Source organism: Pundamilia nyererei, unplaced genomic scaffold, assembly GCF_000239375.1.
Source record: "Pundamilia nyererei isolate P.nyererei 1_Seehausen unplaced genomic scaffold, PunNye1.0 scaffold00024, whole genome shotgun sequence".
In the NCBI taxonomy this organism is placed as follows: domain Eukaryota; kingdom Metazoa; phylum Chordata; class Actinopteri; order Cichliformes; family Cichlidae; genus Pundamilia; species Pundamilia nyererei.
The window spans coordinates 2,814,769-2,839,326 of record NW_005187425.1 but is presented as its reverse complement, the minus strand read 5'-3'; the positions used below and the strand labels follow the sequence as shown (position 1 = coordinate 2,839,326).

Sequence of the window (24,558 nt, the reverse complement as noted above, 5' to 3'; positions counted from 1 at the left end):
TATCTATCTATCTATCTATCTATCTATCTATCTATCTATCTATCTATCTATCTATCTATCTATCTATCTATCTATCTATCTATCTATCTATCTATAATGAATGAATGATGAGTCATTCGTAATTTAAACTGAGGGTGAAATGAAATAAATGGTTAATATTACATAAGTTTTGCAGTATACTGAAGCCTGATCTTGTCTCTGTTGTGCTGTATCTGACAGCTGAGGCACCAGCTCACTCTTATTTACATCTAAGCTGCCGATGGGTATCCAGTAATTGTTCTTCCAGCAGCCAGTTTGGCTTCTATTGCTGTGCAGAGCCGCCAAGTCTCTACTGTATTTTTCTGTCTTTTTTCTAACATTAAGCACATGCAGCTCTCACTTTTTTTTAACCTTTAGCCGATAAATTTTATACTCTGCTGCCTGTGTCTCTGCCTATGTTAAGACTGTGTCACTTAAAAAGTAATTAGCATTTAGTAAAACGTGGTGGTTATTGCAAGGTTACTGCAACACAGTAAAAGGACTTTTATATTGGGCTCCAAGAACATCCGTTGGATGCTTATCTGCGTTCTGTTTTTTTTGTATAGTTCAGATCATCACACAACAGAGTCATACCACTGGTTTCATATCACATAACCAAATACTACATGATGTGTCACGGTTATATTTTTGATCAACATTTATGTAGCAAATACCAAACTGTGCTTTTCTGTTTTAGACCACTTCCAAAATAGCGTTAGCCTATAACAGATGATAAAATTGCTTTTCTTGTCAAATAATAGTTACATCAAAAATTATTGTGAATATTTCTTTACAAGTGTATTTATGCACTTTCTCACTGTTTTATGCTTCAGAGATTTCTGTCATTTACACTTTGCGATAGCGCGTTGATGCCGCACTGCACTTAGTGAGCCTCGGTGGTGAAGTAAAGAACAAACAGAAATGACAAATAGGGCAAAGATATTAGTGCGTGCTATCGATTTGTCAATTGATTAAGTGCTTGTATACGAGAGATCATTTTGCAAGAACAAGACAATCCTTCTGTTCTGCATCACAGCACCACAATAGTAATAGAGCAGTGTTACATGATGCAGAACTGCGTCCATTATTAACCCTCTCGAGGTGTTGGCCACTGTTTTTATGTTACTGGTGTCTCAGATGTGTCGAACAGGAACAAAATCAGGAGCATAATATCCAACAAAGTGACTGATGAGTATGCATGATGCTTTGGATCATTTCAAATACTACATGTAAAACACATTTAGATTTTTTTTTTCAACAATAGGTGTGTTTTATCAGGTCTATCTGATTTCTTCAAAATTATAACCCAGAGTGCCAGGTAACAAACAAAGGCATACATATTAAAATTTGGTTTAGATGGCTGAAAATTCATTTCCTGCCTGGAACGCATTTTTCAATTTCATTCTAAGCTGCATGTGTTAAACCTGCCCTATATCAGCATGCCCTGTTATCAATACAATTTCCCAACCATCCTACATTGTTCATGAGTCATAAAGCAGAGGGAACTGAATACATTTTCAGCATTTTCTCACTTAAGAGCTAGATTGAAGGGTTCTTATACTGCCTGTCTCTCTCAGGCTGCAATCAAAAGATCACTAAGACCGGGGAACGAGCGAAGGGGGGGTGGGGGTGAGGTGGGATGATCTATAATTGCCAGATCAGAGAGAAATCTTTGTGTGTGAAGTAGGGCTCTTCGTATGTCAGCTTGCCAACCAGGCAATTTCTCTTCCTGTGTTTGAAAACACATGTTCTTTTTTCCAAAAATTGTTGAGGAAACGTGTGGGTGTTTGGCCCCCACTTTAGGGGGGAGAAATGACATTTATGGCTTTGTATGTCAAACTAATCAATTCTCCTGTATTTGCTGAAGTGTGTAAATAAAAGGTAATTACAGGTGCTCGCAGTTGCTACAGTTGGTGGTAGAGTAGTTTTATTATCTTATTGTCCAACCGGAAGCTAATCCACAAAGCCATGCTGTGGATGGTGAAACCTCCTACTGTACATCCAACAAACACCAGAAGTAACTGCTGGATTATGTGAATAGTTCATTCTCCCTAAGCAAACTTTTGTTTGTTAAGGAGACGTGTCATAAATAATCACAAAGACGCACAGAGGATATATATCCATATTGGTGGCAATATCACGGCTTGTATTTTGTCTCTTATGCCATACGAGTTCTCATAAAAGTTCTTTGCAACTGGTCAACATTTTTAGTTATTAAACTGGTCCATATAATCATGTTGATAATATTGAAAAAATCCTGAAAAGGCTTGAAAAGGATAAATGGCAAAGAGGAATAGGAAAGAACTGAGGAAGGATGGATGGATTTGTGAGGCAGAAGCTGTTTGATAACATCCTCGAACAGAGAGTGACACAGAATCACATAGGCACCTCTACAACAGAGGACTCTCAAGGTGGTGGACTTTCCCACCCTCCAGAATCCCCTGAAGCAGACATTAATCTGGTAGAGACCATGATGGTCCCAAGCCTTGTGAGTTCAAGCTGTTGGCTCCAGCCCCAGTATTGCCCACAACCAGAGCTCAGAGGCAATGTAAGTGTAAGAGAGAAGCCAAATGAGCTGAAGGACCATCGAACCATTTGGAACCATTGCTGAGCCAAATTATACGAGGCTCTAGAGGGAAAGATTTAAGTTCAGTGGTGCTTCCATAGCTGGTCGATAGCACAAATTCACACCATTGTGGCAAAATTGAAAAATAAGCAATGTAAACTAATGAAGAGTTTAATTTTTTAGGCTGGTAGGGTGCCTAATTGTGATTAGTGGACATGGAGATTTGTTTTCATGTAAATACTTAATGTAAATGTAATGAAATATTTGACTCTGTGTCAGCAGTGGCTTTGTGAGGCTCATAACAAGTCATTTCAAAGCATGAAATGATGATATTTATGAATTGTATCAATGTCATATCATTTAGAGTTAAAAAGTAGCGTGTGATGCCTCTTGAATGACGTACTTTGTTTTAGTCAAAGCTACAAACTAAGGCTTTTTTGAAATCATGAAATTGCTTTGCAATATAAAGTAATACTGGGTTTAAGCTTTGTACTTGCCTGTTCTAATAAACAAAACACTAAAGGCAAAAAAATGTCAGTAATAAAAAATGAGACTGGGTACACTGTGTGAAATGCACAAACTCACTTTTCTGGGAGGATTTAGAGTGAGGATGTTAGATTTTTACAATCTTTACAATCTCAGCTAAAGAAAGCCAATCTTTTCCAGAAAATCAATCTTCTCATTTTACTTTGGCAACAAAGAAACTTTTGCTTTTGGTGTAGGTGACCTGGCTGAGGGCACAGAATGTTCCTGGGTGTCCAATATCAAAGGTCTATATTTCTTACAACCTTAAACCGTCCAAATCAGAGTTTTTGGCACTGTAGAGAAAGGCTGCTAGTCAGCATGAATAGCTATCACATATAAATTAAAAAAGATATTATTGCAATCACAAAGCTGTATTTGCTACCTAACATTTAATTTGATGCGAGGTGATGGTTTTTAAAGCACTGCAAAGATCAGTGAGCAGAAACCTAGGCCCATCTTGCTCTAAGCGGTCCTCTCTGTATACGTCTGCCACAGCTGGAGTCTTTAGGCCTGTCTGTTAGGGTTATATAATGGTCCAAGGAAGCCTGGGCATTAAGATAGCGGTTGACTCAGGCAGTGCTTCTGTCTCGTCATTTAATTCCAGCTCAACATTTAGATACAGATTACAGGAGTGCCCCAGAGTTGTAAATGAATTCACTGCCATCTCTGGTGTGATGGGTTTAATGGGGCCAGAGAGAAAATAAAAACAGAAGGCTAAAATGTAGGACATAACAATGAAGCTGACATCTGAATTCTTTGATTTCGCTACAGTCACAGTGTGTCTGTCTGTCCATCTGAAACCTCTGCATGTCCGTCCTTTCTTCTTGTTTGTATTTGTGCCCCTCCTCTCTCGACCCTCCATAGCTACAAACACCATCTGTAAACGGTTTCCATGCAGTCTCTACTTCTAACGCACTCACCGGTTGTTTCTGCTGAAGGCTCACTCCTTCCCACTCACCGTCTACTATGTATAAATTCCCAGATTGCATCTCTGATGTATAAAAGCTGGTTATATATTTTGCTCTAAAATCTCTTAACTGTGAGATGCATTTAGTGTACAATACTTGATGATTCATTATCAACCGATTAAGGGCAGGGCTACTGCATTTTCTTTATTTCCTGTTGTTTTAAACGACAGATAACACAGAGTAGTTGTTTTATAATATGCTAGTTTATTTTTTGTGGTTTGGATATAGTTTTGGGACTTTATCATTTTTCTGGACATCATATTTATTATGTGATACTTGAACCGGAACACCATTAACTAATTACTCTTAGCTGCTTTTTTTGTAAATGTCATTGTGTCCCAAATCACCCACTAAAGTATTCAGCAGAAACAGAATAAAATCATGTGAGGAATGCTATTTTCAAACAGTATATACTTCATAGCAGCCTCAAATCATTGCCAAAGCAAAAATCATATTTGCTCATCAAGAGAGTTAAAAAGTAAACAGAAACAAGAACATATTTTCTGTATTACCTTACTTCTCTACTGTGTATTTTGGCAGCTTGAAGTCAAAGTGAAGGCGGTCTTCAAAAATATTCTTGCACTTTCTCTGTCTTCTCTGTCTGTGTAAACTTGTGAAAACATTTCTCTCAGTCCCAACTTTTTTTAATCCCAGTTTCCATCACTGTCTCTGGCTCTGGTGTTCACACTTTGCCCTCTCATTTCTGTTTCTTTCATTCCCATCTCCCCCTTCTGTCTCCCCTCCCACTCTCATGCCCTCTTTTGTTCAGATTCAGGTCTTTGATGTTTCTCATATACTCCACCATTTCAAACTAAGTTTCTATCTTTGTCTTTCTCATACGGTCCCTGACACACATGTGCACTCTCACCCCTTGTCCACCAACGGCACCGCACGTAAAACATCCCTCCACCTCTGCCTCTCTGTCCCCTTCTCTTACATCCCTCGCCTCTCTTTGAAGTCATCTGAACCCTAGTCAGAGCCCAAGCCAATCCAGTCAGCTTTTATCCTCACAAAGAGAAAAAGAGAGAAATGTATTTAGACCCTGGTGGAGCACAGTCATCGCTCCTCCTGTGTGAAGTGATTCACTCGTGACTCATAGCTTTATTGGGAACTCTCTCTAAACAAACAACCATTGGATGTGGCATTTTCATCCAAATTGACTGGAACTGTAACTGAGAGTGCCGGTCTGATTGTCCCCCTGCAGCTTGGTGCCCCTCTAAACAATAAGGAGTCGTTCTCCCAGAAGCGGTCATGTCTCAGTGATTAGCTTGCTATGACTGAGTGCCAGTGCGCAAATCCAATAATAAAAGTCAAGCAGCAATTGTTCCAAAGGGTACATAGTCATATATTTGAGACATACATTTTAATTCGCCTAACAGACAGAAACACACCTTAGTTTAAAGCTGCGCAGATCTGAGCTCATCAGACACACACACGCTCCCTAAGCTCGCAGGTGTTTGCACGCTGAGAAGCTTCCACCTGCAACCTCGTGATGCTTCCAGCGTCACATCATTAGTTCAGCTTAGCAGGCACAGTTATCCACAGCACAGCCTAGTCTACAAAGCTCCGGCGCCATCTTGACTCAAGCTGCTGATGTTTTTTGGGTTTTTTTTTTTACATTTCTGTAAAAAGTAACCAACTAATGATTTCCATCTGTGTTGTGTATTTTAAACTTTTACCTTATAGCCAACATATCACAACTGCCATCATGTGACACACCAATACTTTGCTCAGTCCTCAGCTTTCCTAGCATTATGTAGTTATATGTGAGGTTTAATAAACTTAGCCTACTGGCCATACATATTTTATCAAATTGTAGATGCACTTCAAGTAATTATCCAGCTACAAAATATTAGGCGGCAAATTACAATCTACATGCAAGAAAATTGCCCCTATTAGTTTTGTAATAACAGCATATTTTCTAATAACAGTAATGTAAACAATAATAATCTAAGAAATTCTAAGAGTGCTGCCGATTGAAATGCATATGAATGTGCACATTTCGATTTACCTTTTATTTGAGCTATTTTAGCCAAGCAGAATGAATTTCTGGTTGTCAGTAGTGGTCTGAAGGTCTACCACATACTTAGTGAAATTTCTTAATAACTATTTAATGGATGACATTAAATTTTGAGCAAAAAATAATGATGTTTTCATTAAATTCAGGTTTACCCTCACTGATCTACCTGTGTTTAGTTGTCAAATAGTGTCTGCTAGTGTGCTGATAGCATCTGGGTTAAAGCACAGGTTCACACCGCTTCTAAAGCAATGCTAAACTTTGTTCTTTCTACACATTATATTACCAACTAACTTACTAACCAACACCCAATTTCTTCCATTAGGCATTCCTATCTGGATCATCATCATTTTAATAATTTGATTCTTAGACACTGACCCCTAACAGTGTCTCATCTGCTAATTGAGATGACGTTCCTGGACAATGCTCTGGGAATTGATGTGCTTTCTCCTGCCCTCTGTTTTGTTTCTGCTGTGGTAGCTAGTGGCTGTTCAGATCAGATCCCCATGACAACCACACCAGCAGTCTGTCAAATGCTATTATCTCGAGCACTTCAACAATGTGTCCAGCGCAAAGTGACAGGACATTAGTTTGTATGTGTGTGTATGTTTGCTTTTCGGTGCCTTTGCCAGTCCACGTGTACGGGCAAAACATTCATACACTTTTAGAGTCCTGCACAGTCCATGAAAGCCTGCAGTGTTGTTTGTGTATCAGCTGCATTTTTCACCAAAATCCTTTCCTTTTGTGAGTACATGAATAAAAGGGGGACAATAGACGCAACTGAGTACATTTTTTTCAAGAGCATGACTAGCATACTTTTATTTTCTGCCACTTATAGTTAAAACTCTGCTACATTTCTGTAGTAAATATTATAACTTGTGTTTTACTGGATTACATTTAGCTGAAAATCTGTCCATGCAGTTATGTAATTGTAAAGTTCATGGCAGCTAAGGGCCATACAATGCACCTAAATATAACAGCAATTCAGCTCAATTTACGCTGTTTTTCTTTTTAACATATGTTCAGAAATCAGTGTTTTTATAAAGAAATAGATCCTGCTGACTGCCTGCACATGGAGCAAGGCGATTGCCATGTAATTTGGTAGCTTATTTGATTTTTCTTTAAAAGAAGACAGTGCATTTAGTGTTTTTCATTCAGCTTTTTTATGTGTGTCAGCCTTTATTTTATGTATCTCTGCATGTCATCTTTCAGTCTTTAGGTGTAATTTTATATGCACCATGTGGTAACAAACTAATTTACATGTTAAGCAAACAATTTACTAGCTACACAAAAGCAGTTAAGTCAATATAAGTGAAGATCATTTACACTTAGCAACAATAACTATTCACCAAAGCCCTGTCATAATCTTATGATGCAGAACTGTTATTTGCCCCCAACAGACGTGAGTGATTTCATAACAAATTGACGTCTCACAATAACACGGATTTCTGTTCACCAACTAATAACTTGAAAGTAATAATAGATGCATTATGCTTATTTTGTACATATGCATTGACTAATGGCAATATATTTTGCAAACCTCTAGAATATTAGCTCCAGCTCCTTTCAGGTCCCCACTTGAGACCACGGTTGTAAAGGAATTCGATTTAGATGTGTATGGTTATTATGTCACAGCTAATAACCAGTCAGATTGCTTGATTCAATTAATGATTTGGACTGGCCTTTATCTCAGGCGTTCTCTCGCTCTCCTTCACACACGCTACACATTGGACCACGTTATCATGTACATGTTGATGACAAGCCGTGAATAAGGCAATGGAAGAGTTTGAAATTGATACCATAAGAACAGCTACTAAAAATCTCTAACTCGTTTGAATCCCAGTGACCTTAATCTCAAGGTCAGAGGTCGCATTTTCTAAAAATCTTGTGAATGTGATAACTCAAGAAGGACGTCATCTAGGATTTTCAATTTACTAAAATCGTGAATGAATTTGAATCTCAGTGACCTTGATGTTAAGGTCAGAGGTCAGAGGTTACGTTTTCTGAAAATCTTGTGAATGTGATAAATGAAAACAAGACGATGTAGGACTTTTTCACTGGTACCATAGGTGTGATTACTAGGAGGCTGATAGGTAGCACTGGCGGTCGCATGTATTTTAAAAAGATCTATTGCATGCTGTTATTGCTACTTTTTCTTGATAAAAGCAGCAATAACAGCATCCTTTCTCCTTTACTGATAACAGAACACAGCGTATATCATATTTTCTCTTTTTCACACAGTCTGTGAATCAGTGTTTACATATTGACATAACAATGTCTGTGCTGGACAAAAGAGAATTTTTTTATTATAACTTTAAGCGGAAGGAAAAAAGACCAGGTCAGATTTAACAAGGCATTTGGATATCAAGGGAACTGTTCCTTGCACTGGACTGACTTGATTTGTTGATGTTTAGCTTGCCTTAGCCTGTGCCACTGGAGCCTAGTGTGTACATGAATAAGCTGGTATTGGAACAAGTGAGAGGATATGTCAGGGTGTGGATGACAAGGTTTGGCATTAAGGCAGCTGTCCTGCATGAATGTATCAACTGAGGCATTTTTTTCTGTGTTCTTGTTTGCAGCATCCCTTTTCGTGCACTTATCTGAAAACCTCACTACATCAACGCCAATTCTCATACATTACCTGGCAGTGGTAAAGTTTTAATGTTACCTCATTTTGATTCTTTGATTTCTTTGGATTTGTTTAGGTTCCACAGCATATCTCTTTCTGCCTGTCCACACTAATGGTTTGTACCTGATGATAGTTTGAAATCCTCAACAAAGCCTATCATCTACAATCTTCATTGCTTAATAGTTCAAGTGTTGCTTGCGTCAAACAGTCTGCCCTTATTGGTTTATTGCCTATCCTGACTGATGTGTCCTCTGAAGTGTGGATGTGTGTGTCCTGTCAGACACCCAGCCCTTGTCTTGTCTCTGTTCTGCAGACAGGAGAAGGCAGAAGAATGTCAGCCTGCCAGTATCCAGCTGCTTCTCTCTTATTGGTATTCGAGGCACATAGAGCCGTCCTGAGTGTCTGTTGCACGTGCCAAGGAGGAATGTGGGAAATGAGGGGATAGAGGGAGAGGGGGTGATGCCTCTTCTCTCTCATGTTATCTAGACCTAAAAATAGAAAGCATCCTCCCTTCTTTTCTATTCCCAGCGCAGTTCTGTTTCCATACCCAGCCTCCCTTCCTGCTTCCCCTTCTCTGTTTTTCTCTCATCCCTTTCCTCTTTTTTTCCCCTTGTCCTTCTGTTTAGTCTAAACATGATCCCTGGAGCTCAGACTCCATAAGTGGACCCTGTTAATGGCTTTCCTTGATGAAGAAGGGGTGATTTCATTTAACACTACCAAATTCTCATGGCCAGACTGTCCTGTTTAATCGTCAAAATTAAAAGCAAGATTATTAAATGCACCTAAGTATGAATTTTCTTATTGCCAAGAATTGCTAATTTTTTTACCACAAAGAAGTGCTGGAATCACAGCAACGTCTAGTAAAACCTATTGTAAACCAATTTAAAAGCTATTGTTATTATTTTGCCAAAACATAGCTTTGTATATGTAATTGTGTTAGGCTGATCAGTAATGCTTTAGTCTTGGAAAACTTTTGCACAGTCCATCTGAAAGTAATGCAGCTTTCTTCTTCATTTATCTGCTAATTTATGATAGCACACAGTTGCTGTTTAAGTGATGAAATCATGGTAGGTGGGCAGGAGGGATATTGGGTTTCAGTGGATTATGTTCTAGCACATGCCTAACCTTGGCTTAGTCATCGCGCCCACTGCCCGCCCACTAAGAAGATGAGAGTGAGAGAGAGACAGTAAGAGTGTGAGTTAGAGAGAGAGCGAGGCCTTGCCCCGGAACACTATCCCACCACCATCCAGGAACACCGTGTTGTAGTAGATTCAGAGACAAACAGAAAGAAAACTGAGTAAACTGAATAGTACAGAAAAGTGAAGACGGTTGAGCTAATAACTCAAAAGCAACGCATAACAGTGATGAGATTAAGGAAAACATTAACTAGAGTAAAAACTGAAGTAATACTGCGCTGGTGTGTAACCCTGGGGTCAGTTCTACTGGAAAAATGCTGAAGCTTAAGTTTGTCGCTTATGAGCAAATAAAAGTGCAAGCTGTTTTATAGTAAGGTCGCCACTAACTGACCGAGATGTTACGCCAGCCTACAACAAAATCAATACTACCACTAATGCTAAAATTAGCATGCTGCTATAATTACTACGGTGGCTGCCAGTGTAACTTTATTCACTACTACAGCAAAAAAACAAGATACAGGGAATCACTTTGTAGCTTTTTATTGCATTAAATGTTATTTTAACGGACAATTAGTGAAGGTACTGTAGCATAACTTCCCAACTTTCTCAGTTTAGAAGTATACTGATGTCTACATGAAGGATATTAGCCAAAAACAACAAATTTGCAGGTAGTAATGCTAAAACACTGAGCTGCACAGCTGATAATCGTCTGATGTTTATACTGATTTGAACTCCTTTAATATAAATATGTTTATTTAACTGTGACAGATAAGTAGAGACAGTTATAATAATAACACATCATTAGAAATATTGGTAAAGTTCCTTGTATGGTTTTATGCTTAGATACTGTAATAACTTCTGAATTATTTGATTTTAAGCTAACAACCTTAAAATCAACAACAGTCACATCCTTCAAGCATCAGTCACAGCAATGGTAAAATTAAAAATTTATATTTCATTGTGAAAAAGTCATGACATGGAACTTTAGTGTGCCCTGAAACCTAAGTATGTATTGTGGTCTTTCTGGAATTTTACATTATTCTAAAAATGTGCTCTGTTTACTTAAAGCATGAGATGGCAGAAACCCTGCTGGCGGACAAAGGACTGCATTAAGTGTAGCAATGTCAAAGGAAGAAAGGCATCACTGGCTGCTTGTCTCTTATCCCTCATTCAATGTGCATCTCTTTCTCTCTAGTAGATGGTCGTCGCTTCGGGAGGGAGATGTTGAGGAGTCAAGGAAAATACTAAAGATCTTTCTATAGCCATATGCAAGAGACAGTTTTTGGGAAGGAAAGAGGCCATGACTTGTAAACACTGTAGAAGTAAATGAAAATACTTTGCAGAAGGGAATTATGAATGCAAGTGTCAGCTGGCAACCATCTGGAAAGCATTCAAATTTAAATCTTGATAATACCATCTGTCCATCAAACCAGATGACAAAACAGAAACGGGTGCTTCTGTTGCTGTATAGGAATGCTTTGGCTATGAGTTTTACACTTCCAGTAAGGAAGGAAAGAGTGAAGAAGTAGTACATTAAATAGATTTGATGATATAGACAGTGTACTGCAAATGGTCATGCTTTTATTAAACAAAATGCCTGTGCTACTTTAGTTTCATTGAATGGCAACTTTAACAGGTAGACCAAATTTCTTAACCCTCCAAAATTATGCATATTATTACTTTTTAAAATTATCCACACTTTTACTTTGCTCAGTGTGGCCATGGATAGATTAGCTTGACAAATGACAAAAAGGTTACAGCGTATTTGCAATTCTCTCTTTCACTCAAAGACCTCCTACACCTGATTAGAGGAAAGCACCACTTACTGTGATGTTATTTAAACCTGGGAATATCTACTGAAGTTGGTTTCTGAGTATCCTACAGTGTTTCCCTTGGGTCGAGTGCTTTGGGACGTGGGTTCTTGGCGGTGGCATTTTCTTCCTGTGCCTGCATGAGTTCTCTCCAGTTGCTCCAGTTTCCTCCCACACTTCAAAGACGTGTTAGGTTAATTGGTGATTCTAAATTAGCTGTAGGTGTGGATGTCAGCATGAGTGTTTGTTTGTCTCTGTATGTGAGCCTGACTTTGGACTGGCAGCCTGTCCTGGGAGTACCCCTACCTGTCATCTAATGCTGAGATGTGCTCCAGCCACCTGCCACCCAAGGTGGATAAGCAAAGGGATACATGATGTAAGCAACACTTGTTCATTTTGTGAGTAAAAAGAATGAAATGACACCTCAAAAGCACCTTTTATTGGAGTTTTGGAAGCCAACTATAAGAAAAAGGCTATATTAAAATTGATTTGTAGTACACCCCTCACATGTTAACCATTGTGTGTAGATGTCATCATGATGGCAAGACATATAAATAATAATGGCTTGATTGCTTAAGTTGTGGGTGTCACACTAAAGTGGTCCTAAAACATGCTATTTTCTTTTTGCACGTTTTCCAGTCTTGTCAAGAAAAAAGTGATTTAAGCTATTTTAAAACAAACTCGAAGGTTTGGTGAGAAGCTGTTTGTCATTTAGGACATGAAATGAATCATACAAAGTGGACTTGCAGTCACTCCTTGAATCGATTAAAGCAGGATTTATGCACTGTCTGATGCATGTCAAATGGCTGGATCGTGCCAGAACGCCCCCCTCCCTTTGCTCGCCCCCCTGTGTCGCATAGTGGGTGTCTGTGTCACCCATTATCTGTAAACTTCTGTAATTGACAATTCAATTCACTCCCACTTCATGGCATAATTCACCACTTGGGTAGTTGTGAGGAAAAAAAAAAAGAAAATCAGAAAATACATTTTATCCTAGCTTTCATTTTTCATTTATTTTATACAGTTGGCTTTTCTTTTTTCACTTTTCATTACCCAAAGCAACATTATCAGTGCAAATGAAATTCTTCACAGTTGTTTTTAATTGATATGCAAATATAACATTAGAGAGAAACATTAGAAAAGTTGACTGTGCGGTAAAGTTTCTTTAGTTTTGACCTTTTCTGTTACTGCATATTCAAATGTGTTTCTGCGAACAGGGATGTCCTGCCTGTGGTTTCACATGGTTATGCTGATGTGCAGGTGGTGGTAACATGCTTGCATACGACAATGCACCTGCAAGACACAGAAGAGGAAGGCAGCTAGCTAGTAACCTTGTAAACAATAGTTAAAAAACAAACAAACAACCTATATAGTAAATATGGACCTGCAGAGTTCAACACGCTTATTAAACTATAAGTACCCAAACACATGCACACATTTTGCTTTCACTCTGCACTCAAGATCACTCTGCAGGGCACATTTAAGCATGGCACAATGCAGAATTCAAGTGATTTGATTTAGTTCAATCCACTGAGTCATAATGAATTATTCACAGTGTTATCTTTTTAAACAAAATTTGGCTTACTACTAGCGCTCTGAACAGAAAAGGTACTATATTTAAGCACACAGAAGCCATCACAGCACGCCACTCAGGTAGCCTTAAGTCGATAACACCACATAGGGAATCAAAGATCTGCTTGTTTGCTTGCAAACAACAGTCTCACTTTCATCCATTAGCAAATCAAACTAAATCAGATCAAGCCGTTAAAAGGCTCCCTGTCGCACCCCAAGGAGCATTTCAATACTCAGGTGAAATCTTTGTGTACAACAACCATTTGTAAACACCCAAACAAATCAAAGTATGTTTTAAGAAAGCTGTCTGTGCGTCACTGTCGACCAGGGTTTGCTCATGATAATACTGCCGCTGTAAAGACGAGCTTTCACAATGGCCCGAGGTTTTTCTTATCACGGTTCTCATAATGGAAAAAAATGGACAAAGCTGTACACCACCAAATGGCACATTTTGATACACATTAATATTAGAAGTGACAACAGAAACCGAGCAGGAATAATTCTCATTTCATTTCATAAACACTGCAACAGCAAATGGCAATGCATTTTGCTCTGAGCTTGGCATCCTCCACTTCTCTGCATTGTGTGTTCTGCTGATTTTATTGCCGATAATACACAGCGAAGAATAAAGAAGGCAGAGGAAACAAATGTTCAGCGCTAGAGAACATTCGAAAGTGGGAAGGAGTGAAGGGACATTTGAGGAAACAGATGCTCACATATGACTGATGGCTCAATGGAGCCTGATTGTGTACACAGAGACAGAGCTGTATTGATGAATACAACCGAAAGCAAAGCTTATCAAGCACCAAACTCCAGATGTTGTTAAATGACTAATCAGTGATTTGCAGAATCTGCCTTACAGAGAACAGAAATTTACCTTCAGCTCGGATTAATTGCCTTCACCCCAGGCAGTGTTCTCACCTGGGCATCTGTTCCTCATGCTATGTGATCTTGGCCTGCTGTGAAACAGACTGTTGTTCATGCTCCATGTGAAATCTCCCATCAACACGCCTATGAAAATTGAAGGGATGACTGAATAAAGAAAGATAGGCAAGGGAAAATAAAAATGTAAAGTAGGCATTAGAAAGAAACCTAAGACAAGGGCTGAGAAAATATTTAAAACTGAATGAAATTCAAATCAGGCTGCTTTATGCAAGATTAGAGTGAGCAAAGCAAACCCAACATGACCATCTGTTACCAGTGCAGAGAATTTAGCTTTGTTGGGGTGTCTCCCTGTTTTTCTTGGATTACATATTAGGGCTTTTCCACTTTATAACCCTAAGTGTTTGATGATCGATGTGATCTTTTTCTCTGTGGGTGGCACATAGTGCGAGAATAATTACTCCATTTAGACAGTTAGCGAAAAAAATATCAATCATTTCTGTGGTCTCTTTTCTTAAGCAAAATTATTCATTGATGATGTGTAGTAACACTGCAATGCTAGTAAACAAATATTGAATTCTGCATATTAGCGAGACAATTCCCGAGCCTTTCTGCTTTAATAAATACAAAAATGTTAAATTGCCTATGTGCACCGAATAAATAAAATCTATTATTTTGGACATGTTTTATTGATCATGCTTTTACTGAACTGTCCACACATTAATATGAGTGAATAGTGGGTATCAATGCAATGGCTGTTGTATTGCATTTTAGGCAGTCCTTTGCGGTGCTTTTATTGTACATGTTCATAACACAGTGATGAGTAAACCACAATGACGATTTTTTGCTTTCTCTATTTTAAGGCAGTATAAACTGTTTTGTTTTGTTGGTCAAAAAATTAAATAAATACAAAAACTCAGTGGTTGCCACCATATTACTCATCAGCTCTGCTGGTAAGCGGGCAAACATTTACCTTGAATGAATAACTGAGGACGTTGTATATAAGTTTATAATGACGTTAACAGTTTTGTAAGCAATAATGAAACAACAATTTACCATACCGCCAAAAAAGCTGTGGAATTACAAATAACAACAAAGACATAACTGCAATGTTTCATGCAAAGTGCATTCGCCTTTGTCCACCACATGCACTCTTTCCCCATCCTCCGTCTTTCTTTCTCTCTGAATGAGTGGTGGCAGTGTGCCAAAGTTGTCTTTGTGATAGCGGTCCCAGACTGTGTTGCTGTGGTAACTCATATGGTAACCTCAGAGAAACTTAAGATTCATTGCATCTATTCAACAACCTTGGCAGCACCAGCTCAATAACTTTCCTCACCTATCTGCTGGGTCTTTTTTTTTTTTTTGAATGCTCAAATGGTGTGCTGCTGCTGCTGCAGTGTAAAGCTTTTTACTAACTTTGTTTGCATTGAACCACAACAATGTTTTGTCCTTGTCAGTTGATGCTTCCCATTGCTATTTTTTGTAATCTTAAAAAAGTTTCACTTGTCTTTGAGAAACTGTTTACAGCACACTGCCTGCATGTTCTTATCCTCCACATGGGATTTGTACATTCATTCGGTGTATAAATGCATCAACCTGTCCAGGAGAGTTGATCCGTTTCTATTGACAACTTTGAGAGGTTTTTCTTTGTGAAATACTGAGCTTATTTAAAAAAAAAATCCAAATAAATAAATAAAAGGAAAGAAAATGTGAACGTGAGCATTTTGGTTCCAAGTGATAAAATCATTAAGATAATGCCTTTTGACCTTGGACCTACTGTATTGTTACATGTTGGAGTTTTTGTAAACTACTGCTGCTTGTGGAGGGAAAAAATAGAACTGTTATCTCTGAGCCTCCACCACAGGTTCTGCCTCATTCATGGATCCAAGGACTTCAGTTCAGAAGGAAATGAGATCAACCAACTGCAGAGATTGTTTTATCTAGTAGACCTGTCATGCTATATAGCCACAGGTTCATTTCAGTCTGCTCTCCTGCTGCCTTAGGCAGCCAGACTCTGACTGGGTAATCCACCTGTTTTGATGCTGCGCTTAAAATAAAATAATCCCCAACTTCTGTGTTCATAAGCTTTAATAATGTCTGTTGTGCATATCTCTGAATTCTCTGTGAGCATACGGTCTTGCAATATGATTGATAATTGTTGTGTGCGCTGTGTGACATGTAATGATGAGAATGCCTGTGCAGTGTGTACGAATGCAACGTCTCATGATGTGAAAGTGATGTACTTCAGAGGAATCGTTCCTTGTCCTCAGATAACACTGTCAAGATAATACTATTCAACTCGTGCATCTGGTGCAGCAAGAGTCACCCATCACAACAGGGACAGCAAGACCAAGAGGAGAAAAAGAAGAATAGGAGTGGTTTTAATGTTCTCAGCAGCACAGCTAGGAAGCTAGTAATTTTATTGTTTAATGTAAAGTTTATATGGGTAATAATGTTCCCATTAAGAATGTCTCAAAAATAAGTTCATTGAGTGCAGAGGTTTAAATCTAGGTCAACCTCTAGATGAATAGCAATCATGTGTTAAAGTGTGAAACCACTTCTTGCAGCCTATAGGTTGTACAATAATCCAAAAATGAGTGAACTGTGACTCATATTTGGAAAATTTGCTTCAAATGTTAACATGATAGTTGCTGACAGCAATTTTCAAGCCGTGTTTGTTAATTCCCACAGGGGTACCTCATCCCTCCAAAATGCATCCAGTCACTGAACTCTAGAACGGTTCAAAACACCTAGACCAAATTGTTTTACAGTTACATATAGGTAAGAATTCCAAGGTTCACTTGATAAACCTTGTTGTAAAAGTTGTTGTTGTTGTTGCTGTTTCTATAAATGAACGGTGAACATTCCCCATCATGACAGCAAAACAGCTTTTTAAACATTTCTTAAGACATTCAATAACATAGCTTAATGGACACCTTGCTGATGTGCTTACTATATAACCTTTTTAATCAATGATTCTTTTATTTACTTGCTATTCTTAGGAATAGCCCATCTCATAAGTGCGCTTGCTGCATTTAAGAGAGGCTAAAAGAAATCTAAGAGGGCAGCATTGATTTACAAAGCTAGTTTGAAATGTTTTTTGCTGAAAATGGTGCTTCAAAACATTCTGATTGCACCCTGAGTACCCTCCGTGATAGTCTTTGAAGTGCTTGAAGCCCTGTGCTGAAGCTCAGTATGTGCTTATATCCGGAGCTTTGTTAGTCACTTCATACGTACTGAGTCCTGTGCCATCATTATTCAATGATTCACACTGTGCAGCCAAAACACTCACTCTTATCTGTTAAGAGGCTGCAGAGACACAGTCAGACAGCTCTGGGTGGGTGGATGGGTGGGGGACAGAGAAAGAGAGAGATAGAGAGGCTCTTGCTCCCCCTCCTTCTCTCTTGTGGAAACGACTTTCGTCTCTTCCTCGCAACATGAAGCCTGAGAGCATCCCGACTCCAAGAGCTTTAGATCCTGAATATTCACGCTGGTGGCATTTTACCATGTGTAGGCGGTTTGCAGAGATAGGAGGGAGAGTGTGTGAAGTATTGATCAATGTTGCTGTTGTCCTTGTTTGCTCTGTGGCTCACAGTACCATCCAACTTTTAGAGAAAGGTAGACTGAGACAGGTTGCCACTGTTGCCAGGTACAATTGTTCCAAAGGGATGAACTAAATGCATTTTGGATTAATTTAGAAAGATTTTCTAAATCAAGTCTGAACGTTGTACCAAATCTACTTAAAATCTACTTAAAAGCACAGAGAATGACATTGAGCATTTTGTTATTCTACAGTCCCACTAGACATGACCAAAATTATTGCAACTATGTGTAATATACTTGCAATCTTCTTGCCTTTGAAATGGTTGCTTTGGAGACAGGGAGCAAGTCTGTAACCACTCGCAGTCAGTTGCTGTCTTCAAAGCGAATTTGTTGCATCAAGGCGGCGACATCTCGATGTAACATGGAGTCAGTCCGCTATTAGTTTATGACCGAATGGGGTCAAGATAGCAGTTACATGAAATATATGTGTCATAATAAAAAATTAACTGTTTATAAATTTATTGATAAAATTGTGAAAATTGTAACTCCATCGTAGTTTGTTTGCATTCATAGTCCAGCCACAAGCTCCTAGATTTGACAGAAATACTGACATAGTTACTATTGTGTAATTACTACACAAATAGTGATGTAGTGACTGCTCCAGTGTCTGAATGTTAAAAATAAATTCAATAAAGTCTCCAATTTTTCTTAGTCAGCTAGAGCTTCCACCATTTCTATCAGTTTACTTTACCTGTCTTTGATTTAGACATTCACATCCTTAAATTTCCAAATAACCAGTAGTCATGAAAGAGGAATACAAGTAGTGAAAGTTACTGATTGCAGCATTGACCATTAAAATAAAATATTATATCTCAGATTAGATTGTGGGGTATTGGACTGTGGACTCCTTTAGGGGAGAAGATCGGCATGCAATTGGTGTAACATTGCTATTTATACAAACTCGTCTGGTGTCCCAGATATTATTCACATGTGAGAATAACTAAAATCCAACAACAAACAACAGAAATTCAAGGAGGATTGCTAGAAGCAGTTTAGGTAGAGCTTTTTTTTTATATTAAAGCTAAGATCTTGTTAATGTGTGAGAGATTAAAGATGTTTTTAGAACTGTATTTTAGTGCTACAGGTAATTCACATGGTACTGTGGGAGCAAGAGATTAACAAAACAGACAGAAATATGCATTTCACCCGGTTTTTATTTTTATTTCCATTTCTAGGTGTCTAGGTCCAGACTAATCTGTCAGCTCTTTAATATTTTCACGTGCTCTGTCATTCTCAGTTCGCTTGTAATCACTAATTTTGATCATTTTCATCTTCAGAATTTTAGCCATGGGTCTTTATCGTATAATTATACATTCACAGCCGGCTCATGAACTGTCAAACAAAAAAGTCGTTAACATAGCTTGTGCATAATCAAAACAGTTTCTTTCTCACTGATATGGCCAAGAAATTCATTTTCACCTAAACAAAATCCACATCTATATGAAATGCAGTTGTATTTATTCATATTGTGTTGAATTTCCCTCATGAGCTGAGCTGATAAGTCATACTGTATGTGTGTTATATAAAAGATGGAGAGGAAATTAAATTGAAGGAGATGAGCGATGAAGTCAGACCTGCAAGAACAACACAACCCTTCAGTGTAGCGCACAGTTATTGTCATGTCAAAACACCAAACACAAAGTTAGATTTGCTTGAATACAAAAAAACCCACTGAAAATAAAATTACAGTGAAACACCTGTACGAAACATAGCACTTTGGAGCTTTCACTTGCCGCATAGTTTTTGGGAAAAAGACAATAGCAGCAAAATATATTTAACTTAAGGTACTCCTTCATATCCACTGAGAAGGACAACGTCATCTCATAGGATATGCATAAACAACTGGTGTTTTCACTACCTGTGCCTGTGTGGGCGGGTAAGTTAGAAGCAAAAAAGACAAAGGTAAGAATCACAACAGTATAAAACATGCATTTAACAGTAGCGTTTTAGCTTTTTTGATGCCTCCATGCAGTTTTTTTGTTTTTTGGAGCCAGAAGTGGACCATATTCATAAACTGAATAGGGGTGCTTTTGCAAAGACACACTTATTGGCCAGTTAGTGCTAACTACTGGGCTAAGATGATACTAGAATTCAATTCTAGTTTAATTGTTTAATTCTAAACAAACATCTTGGACAGTCTGTACAACAAAACAAGCCATAATATTAATCAGATAATCCACTAAATTAGACACATAGAGCACACACATAGTGAAGAGGTGCAATTTAATGATTAATGAATTTCATGACCTATAAATGTGAAAGCATTTTTTTACCATGCTGAACCATGCATTTTGATCCTGTAAAGTTGGATATTTTAACAGGAGTCTATGACTATTGGCTCAACGACTAGAAAATTAGCAGTTTTTGGTGCTTCTGGCTTGACTGTTCAGCTTGGAAGTCTGCTGCTTGATTAATAAAATAAACTTTTTATAAAAAATTAAGTCCATCATTTATTAAAATGCAAAATTCTTAATTAAAATCTAAAACGTTATCGGTAAAAAAAAGTCATGTACGCTGCATATCTTCCTGTTTGCAGTATTACTGCGATATAGTTACAATATAGGTTTGCAGTCATCCATGTCATGGTAGTCGAGAGAGGTTGAAAAAAGTCGCAGCTTTTTAATGCAATCACACTATTCATACATTTTACAAATAATGCCATTATTAAATAGTAGAGTTAAAGTGGACAAACCTTGATAGAATCACTACAACTGAGGTTTGTGTGGTGGGTGGACCGAATAAAATGTGTTGATTTCTACGTACATATTTTCCATGTGTATATTTTTACACTGAGGGAAGAGTTTAGGGAGGTAGCTTGGCATCCAATTGTGGTGACGCGTCAGCACTATGCTCTGCTCTGCTTTGCTCCCTTCTGGGTGTTCTTGGAAACATGTCTGCCTTGTGTTGCCCTGCCAGGCCCTCGAGACGACTCCCAGTGCATCCATCTTTGCCATGTGTGCAAATGTTTGTGTGTTTGCATGTGTGCCAGTATGTGGCTGTACACCTGTTTTTGTCATTTTAACTTAATGTTAATGCCGAAGACAATGCAATATATTTTACAGTACTGATACTATTTCTAATGTTTGTCTCTGTTCTGCCCAGTTCATGTATGTGGTGGTTTGAGTATATAAATATAATGCAATGGATAATAATAATAAAAATTCACTGCTAGAACTCCAAAATTCAATAGAGACTGCAGAATCCAATAAGTGCAGCTTACTGGTGCTTTTATGTGACAAATGACACACATCAGAGAGATTTGTCAAAGGAGAGGCAGAAATCTGACAGCTGTGATGGTTAGTCACTAACTTTCTCGCCTTACTCTCTGTCCCCTGGAGACGTGGCTGAACCACACAGAAACATGTTTGTATCTGTTGTACCTCTTTCTCTCTTGCACACACACACAACCTCCACTTACTTATACAAGTTCACAGAAAGTACTCACTCTCCCTTCTCTTCCACTGTCCCTGTCTTGTGCAGATGGAGGAGGTAATAGCACGCATGCAGGATGAGAAAAATGGCATCCCCATCAGAACAGTGAAAAGTTTTCTAACCAAGATTCCCAGTGTTTTTTCAGGTGAGTTTTCTCTTCTCTTCTCTTCTCTTCTCTTCTCTTCTCTTCTCTTCTCTTCTCTTCTCTTCTCTTCTCTCCTCTTCTCTTCTTTTCTTTTCCATTTATTGACTCAGACTCACCTGTTTTTTGGTCTTGAGATGCAGGCAAGATGCGATAAGCAATATAACTATTGCTTAAAAATGTTTTCATTAACACTGGCTATTTTTGTGATCTGAATGCACTGTTTGGTTTTGCTAGAAGTCTCAGAGGTTTTGTGCATACAACCAACAGTGACATGTGAAGAGATCTAAAAAATGTTTTAACAGTTAGCAGAAATAAATGAACACAAGCACATAAATTTAAATCGCTAACTTAAGCAAGAAACACCTGAAATATCAATGGATATTTCGGGCTTGAAAAAAGGAACTAGCAGTCATCACATGACAAGTCTTCCATACAGAGTATGCAGCTGTATTGATTAATTTTAGATCTGGCCTATATAATTGCATAATTCTGTATAAAATATGCAAACAGCACAGCTAGCAAGCAGCTTTACCAGTTACATCTGCAGGAATGGAACAGAACTGCAACATATGGTGACAAGTTCTGTTGCTCTGCATGATTGCATACAACCTGATTTTCAATAAATGTGGGATAATGTGTGTGACAGGATAAAGGACCCACGCACACAGTGTTGCATGTTGTAAGGTATTTATTTACAGTGTATCCCACATCTCTGTGCAGCTTTCCAGCTGCGTCCCTGTGCTCTGCAAACCACACACAGCTCCCCCGTCAGGTCCTGGCGTCCTACTCAAATAGGGAAAGCATGATTAGACAATGGTCATCAGCTGTTCTGGTCAGCCTCCTCTGATACCACACCTTGCAAGTGAGAGAGGAAGTCAGCCATGACTACGGACCACCTTGAACAAAAGGCTGGAGAGCCAGATACCACCGGGTGATCTAGACGTTGGCATCCTTCATGCGATGGAGCCACTGTAGCCGGGCGTGATCCGAACAGAGGCTGAAATGGCAGTCCAGGAGGTAATAGCGAAGAGAGTCAACAGCTCACTCTTTTTCTACTGTACTGTACCTGGCCTCCTGTTCTGACAAATCGTGCTGATGTATAGAACAGGGCGGTCAATCCCCCCTTATCTCCTGGGACAAAGCTGCCCCCAGCCCAGGGAGGGAAAAGTTAGGAGTGTAGAGCAAGAATTCTTTACCTGCAAGAATGCTGCCTGGCACTGCTCCAAATCTGGAACACCCTTTTGGGTGAGATCAGTCAAGGGGCTGGTCAGGTCTGTGAAGCTGGACACAAAACCGGGCGTGGTAAAGTAGATAAACCAGCCCCAAGAACCGCCTCACCTGTTTTTTGGTCTTGAGATGCAGGCAGGATGCGATAGGAGTCGTTTTACCCGTATGTTGACACACCTGCCCGCCTCCCAAATGGTACGCCAGATACTGTACCTCCCTCTGTCCAACTATACACTCCTTCTGGTTTGCCGTGAACCCTGCCTGCCTCACGGACTCCAGTACCGTGGCCACACGCTGCACATGCTCCGCCTAGGTGTCACTGTGGATGATGACATCATCCAAGTAGGAGCAGCACCCGGTCCATGAGGCACTGGAAGGTGGGTGGGGCTCAGAACAAATTGAGCAGAAGTGTCTCATATTGGTACAAACCATATGGAGTGGAGAAGGGTGTTTTTTTTCCTTGGACTCTGCAGACAAGGGAATCTGCCAGTACCCCTGGTTAAATCCAGTGTTGTGGAAAAAAATGAGCATTGTCTAACCGGTCCAGGAGCAACCTGTGGGATTGGGTAGGTATCAAACACTTCATTCACCTTGCGGTATCAACAGAGAACTGTATAGAACCACCTTTCTTCACCACAAGAACTATGGGGCTACTCCACGCACTCTGTCTTCTCTTACTCCCAGTTATACCATTTCAGAAAATTCCCCCTGAACAATTTTCCTCTTATGTGCAGGTAACCTGCAGGGCTGTGAATGCACCGTCATGCCAGAGTGCATTTCAAAATGGTGCTCTGTGAGAAGGGTATGACTGGGCAGGGGAGAGAACACATCTTCAAATCACTGTTGCAATGCAGCAACATCTGCTCTCTGGGCCTGTGTGAAATGGTTATCATAATCGGGTAGGCAGGAATGGTGGAATTTGGCCCCTCAATCCTCATCTCTGTATTTAACCAGGCTCACCAGAGAAGTGGTTTCTTGGGCTTGGGGCATATTCTCTTGTGATAACCTCCCCAGTGTGTATAGCTCAGCTCTTAGGTCTAGAGCGTATTGAATCTTAGCTGGGCTTGGACATTCATGCCAGTTTTCTTTAATCAGGTCTTATTCAGTCTTATTAAGTCTTATTCAGTCACTCCACCAGCCTGTCAGTCTGAGGGTGGTAGGTGCTGGTCCAAACAGGTTTAATGTCCAGTAATTCATATGGCTCTTTTAGTGTGCGAGACATGAACGATGGCATAGGTGAAAGGTTGGTCCTTATAATTCCCAGGTGGGAGTCCCAGTGGTTGACTACCACCTGGCAGACATCTTTGAAGCTGTTCCTCGCTGCTGCAGTCAAGCTGAGAACTGCTGCCGGGGTTTTGCAAGAAAGCACCTGGAGCAACCTCATCACCCACTCCTCCTTTAGCCAGAAACATGCCTCCGCTGTGGCCTGAAAGACCTTGTCGAAGGTCTGTGGGTCATCTCCCTCCCCCATGCTGTGAAAGGACGTCACTGTGGCCGGTGCTGGTGAGGAACCAGCTCAGGCAACTCTCTGCAACACTTTTGTCTGGTGCCCAGACTGGTCCCACAGCTGTTCCAATCGACGGTGATGCACCGCTGCCTGCTCTCGATGCATCGCCATCACTGCTCTCCTGCAGATGAGCTACAAACCACACCCCAGCACAATGTGTAAAATGTAAACAAAAACAGGATTAAATTATTTCTAAGTCAATAAAACAAAATAATATTATTTTGTCAATGATATGGCAACAAAAATAATATGATAATAACATTTTGAATATTGAAGCTAAAACATTTGTATGTTCAGTTTTAATGCTGAACAGGGGCATATTTATCACCGTATCCCCTGATTCTTTTATCCATATCCTGCAAGTGTCTCCACTGAAGACTCCAGACTGTAGTTTTTATAGTTACTGCTTGAGTTTTTAATGCATTGATGCCTGAGGACCAGAAGATCAAAGCAATTCACTACTGTTTTTTGACCTTGTCCCTTACAGGGATGTCTGTGGATTTTCTGATTCTTGTGATTG

General features: G+C 39.3%; 1 protein-coding gene across 2 annotated transcripts in view; it reads left to right on the top strand.

The window, feature by feature from the left end:
* rgs7a (regulator of G protein signaling 7a) overlaps window positions 1–24,558 on the top strand; it is a 49,963-nt gene that overhangs the window by 4,325 nt on the left and 21,080 nt on the right. For both annotated transcript variants that reach the window (XM_005727390.2, XM_013909398.1), the window contains exon 3: window positions 21,208–21,304. In XM_005727390.2, the coding sequence (XP_005727447.1) occupies window positions 21,208–21,304 (97 nt within the window). The remainder of the gene's footprint in view (window positions 1–21,207; window positions 21,305–24,558) is intronic.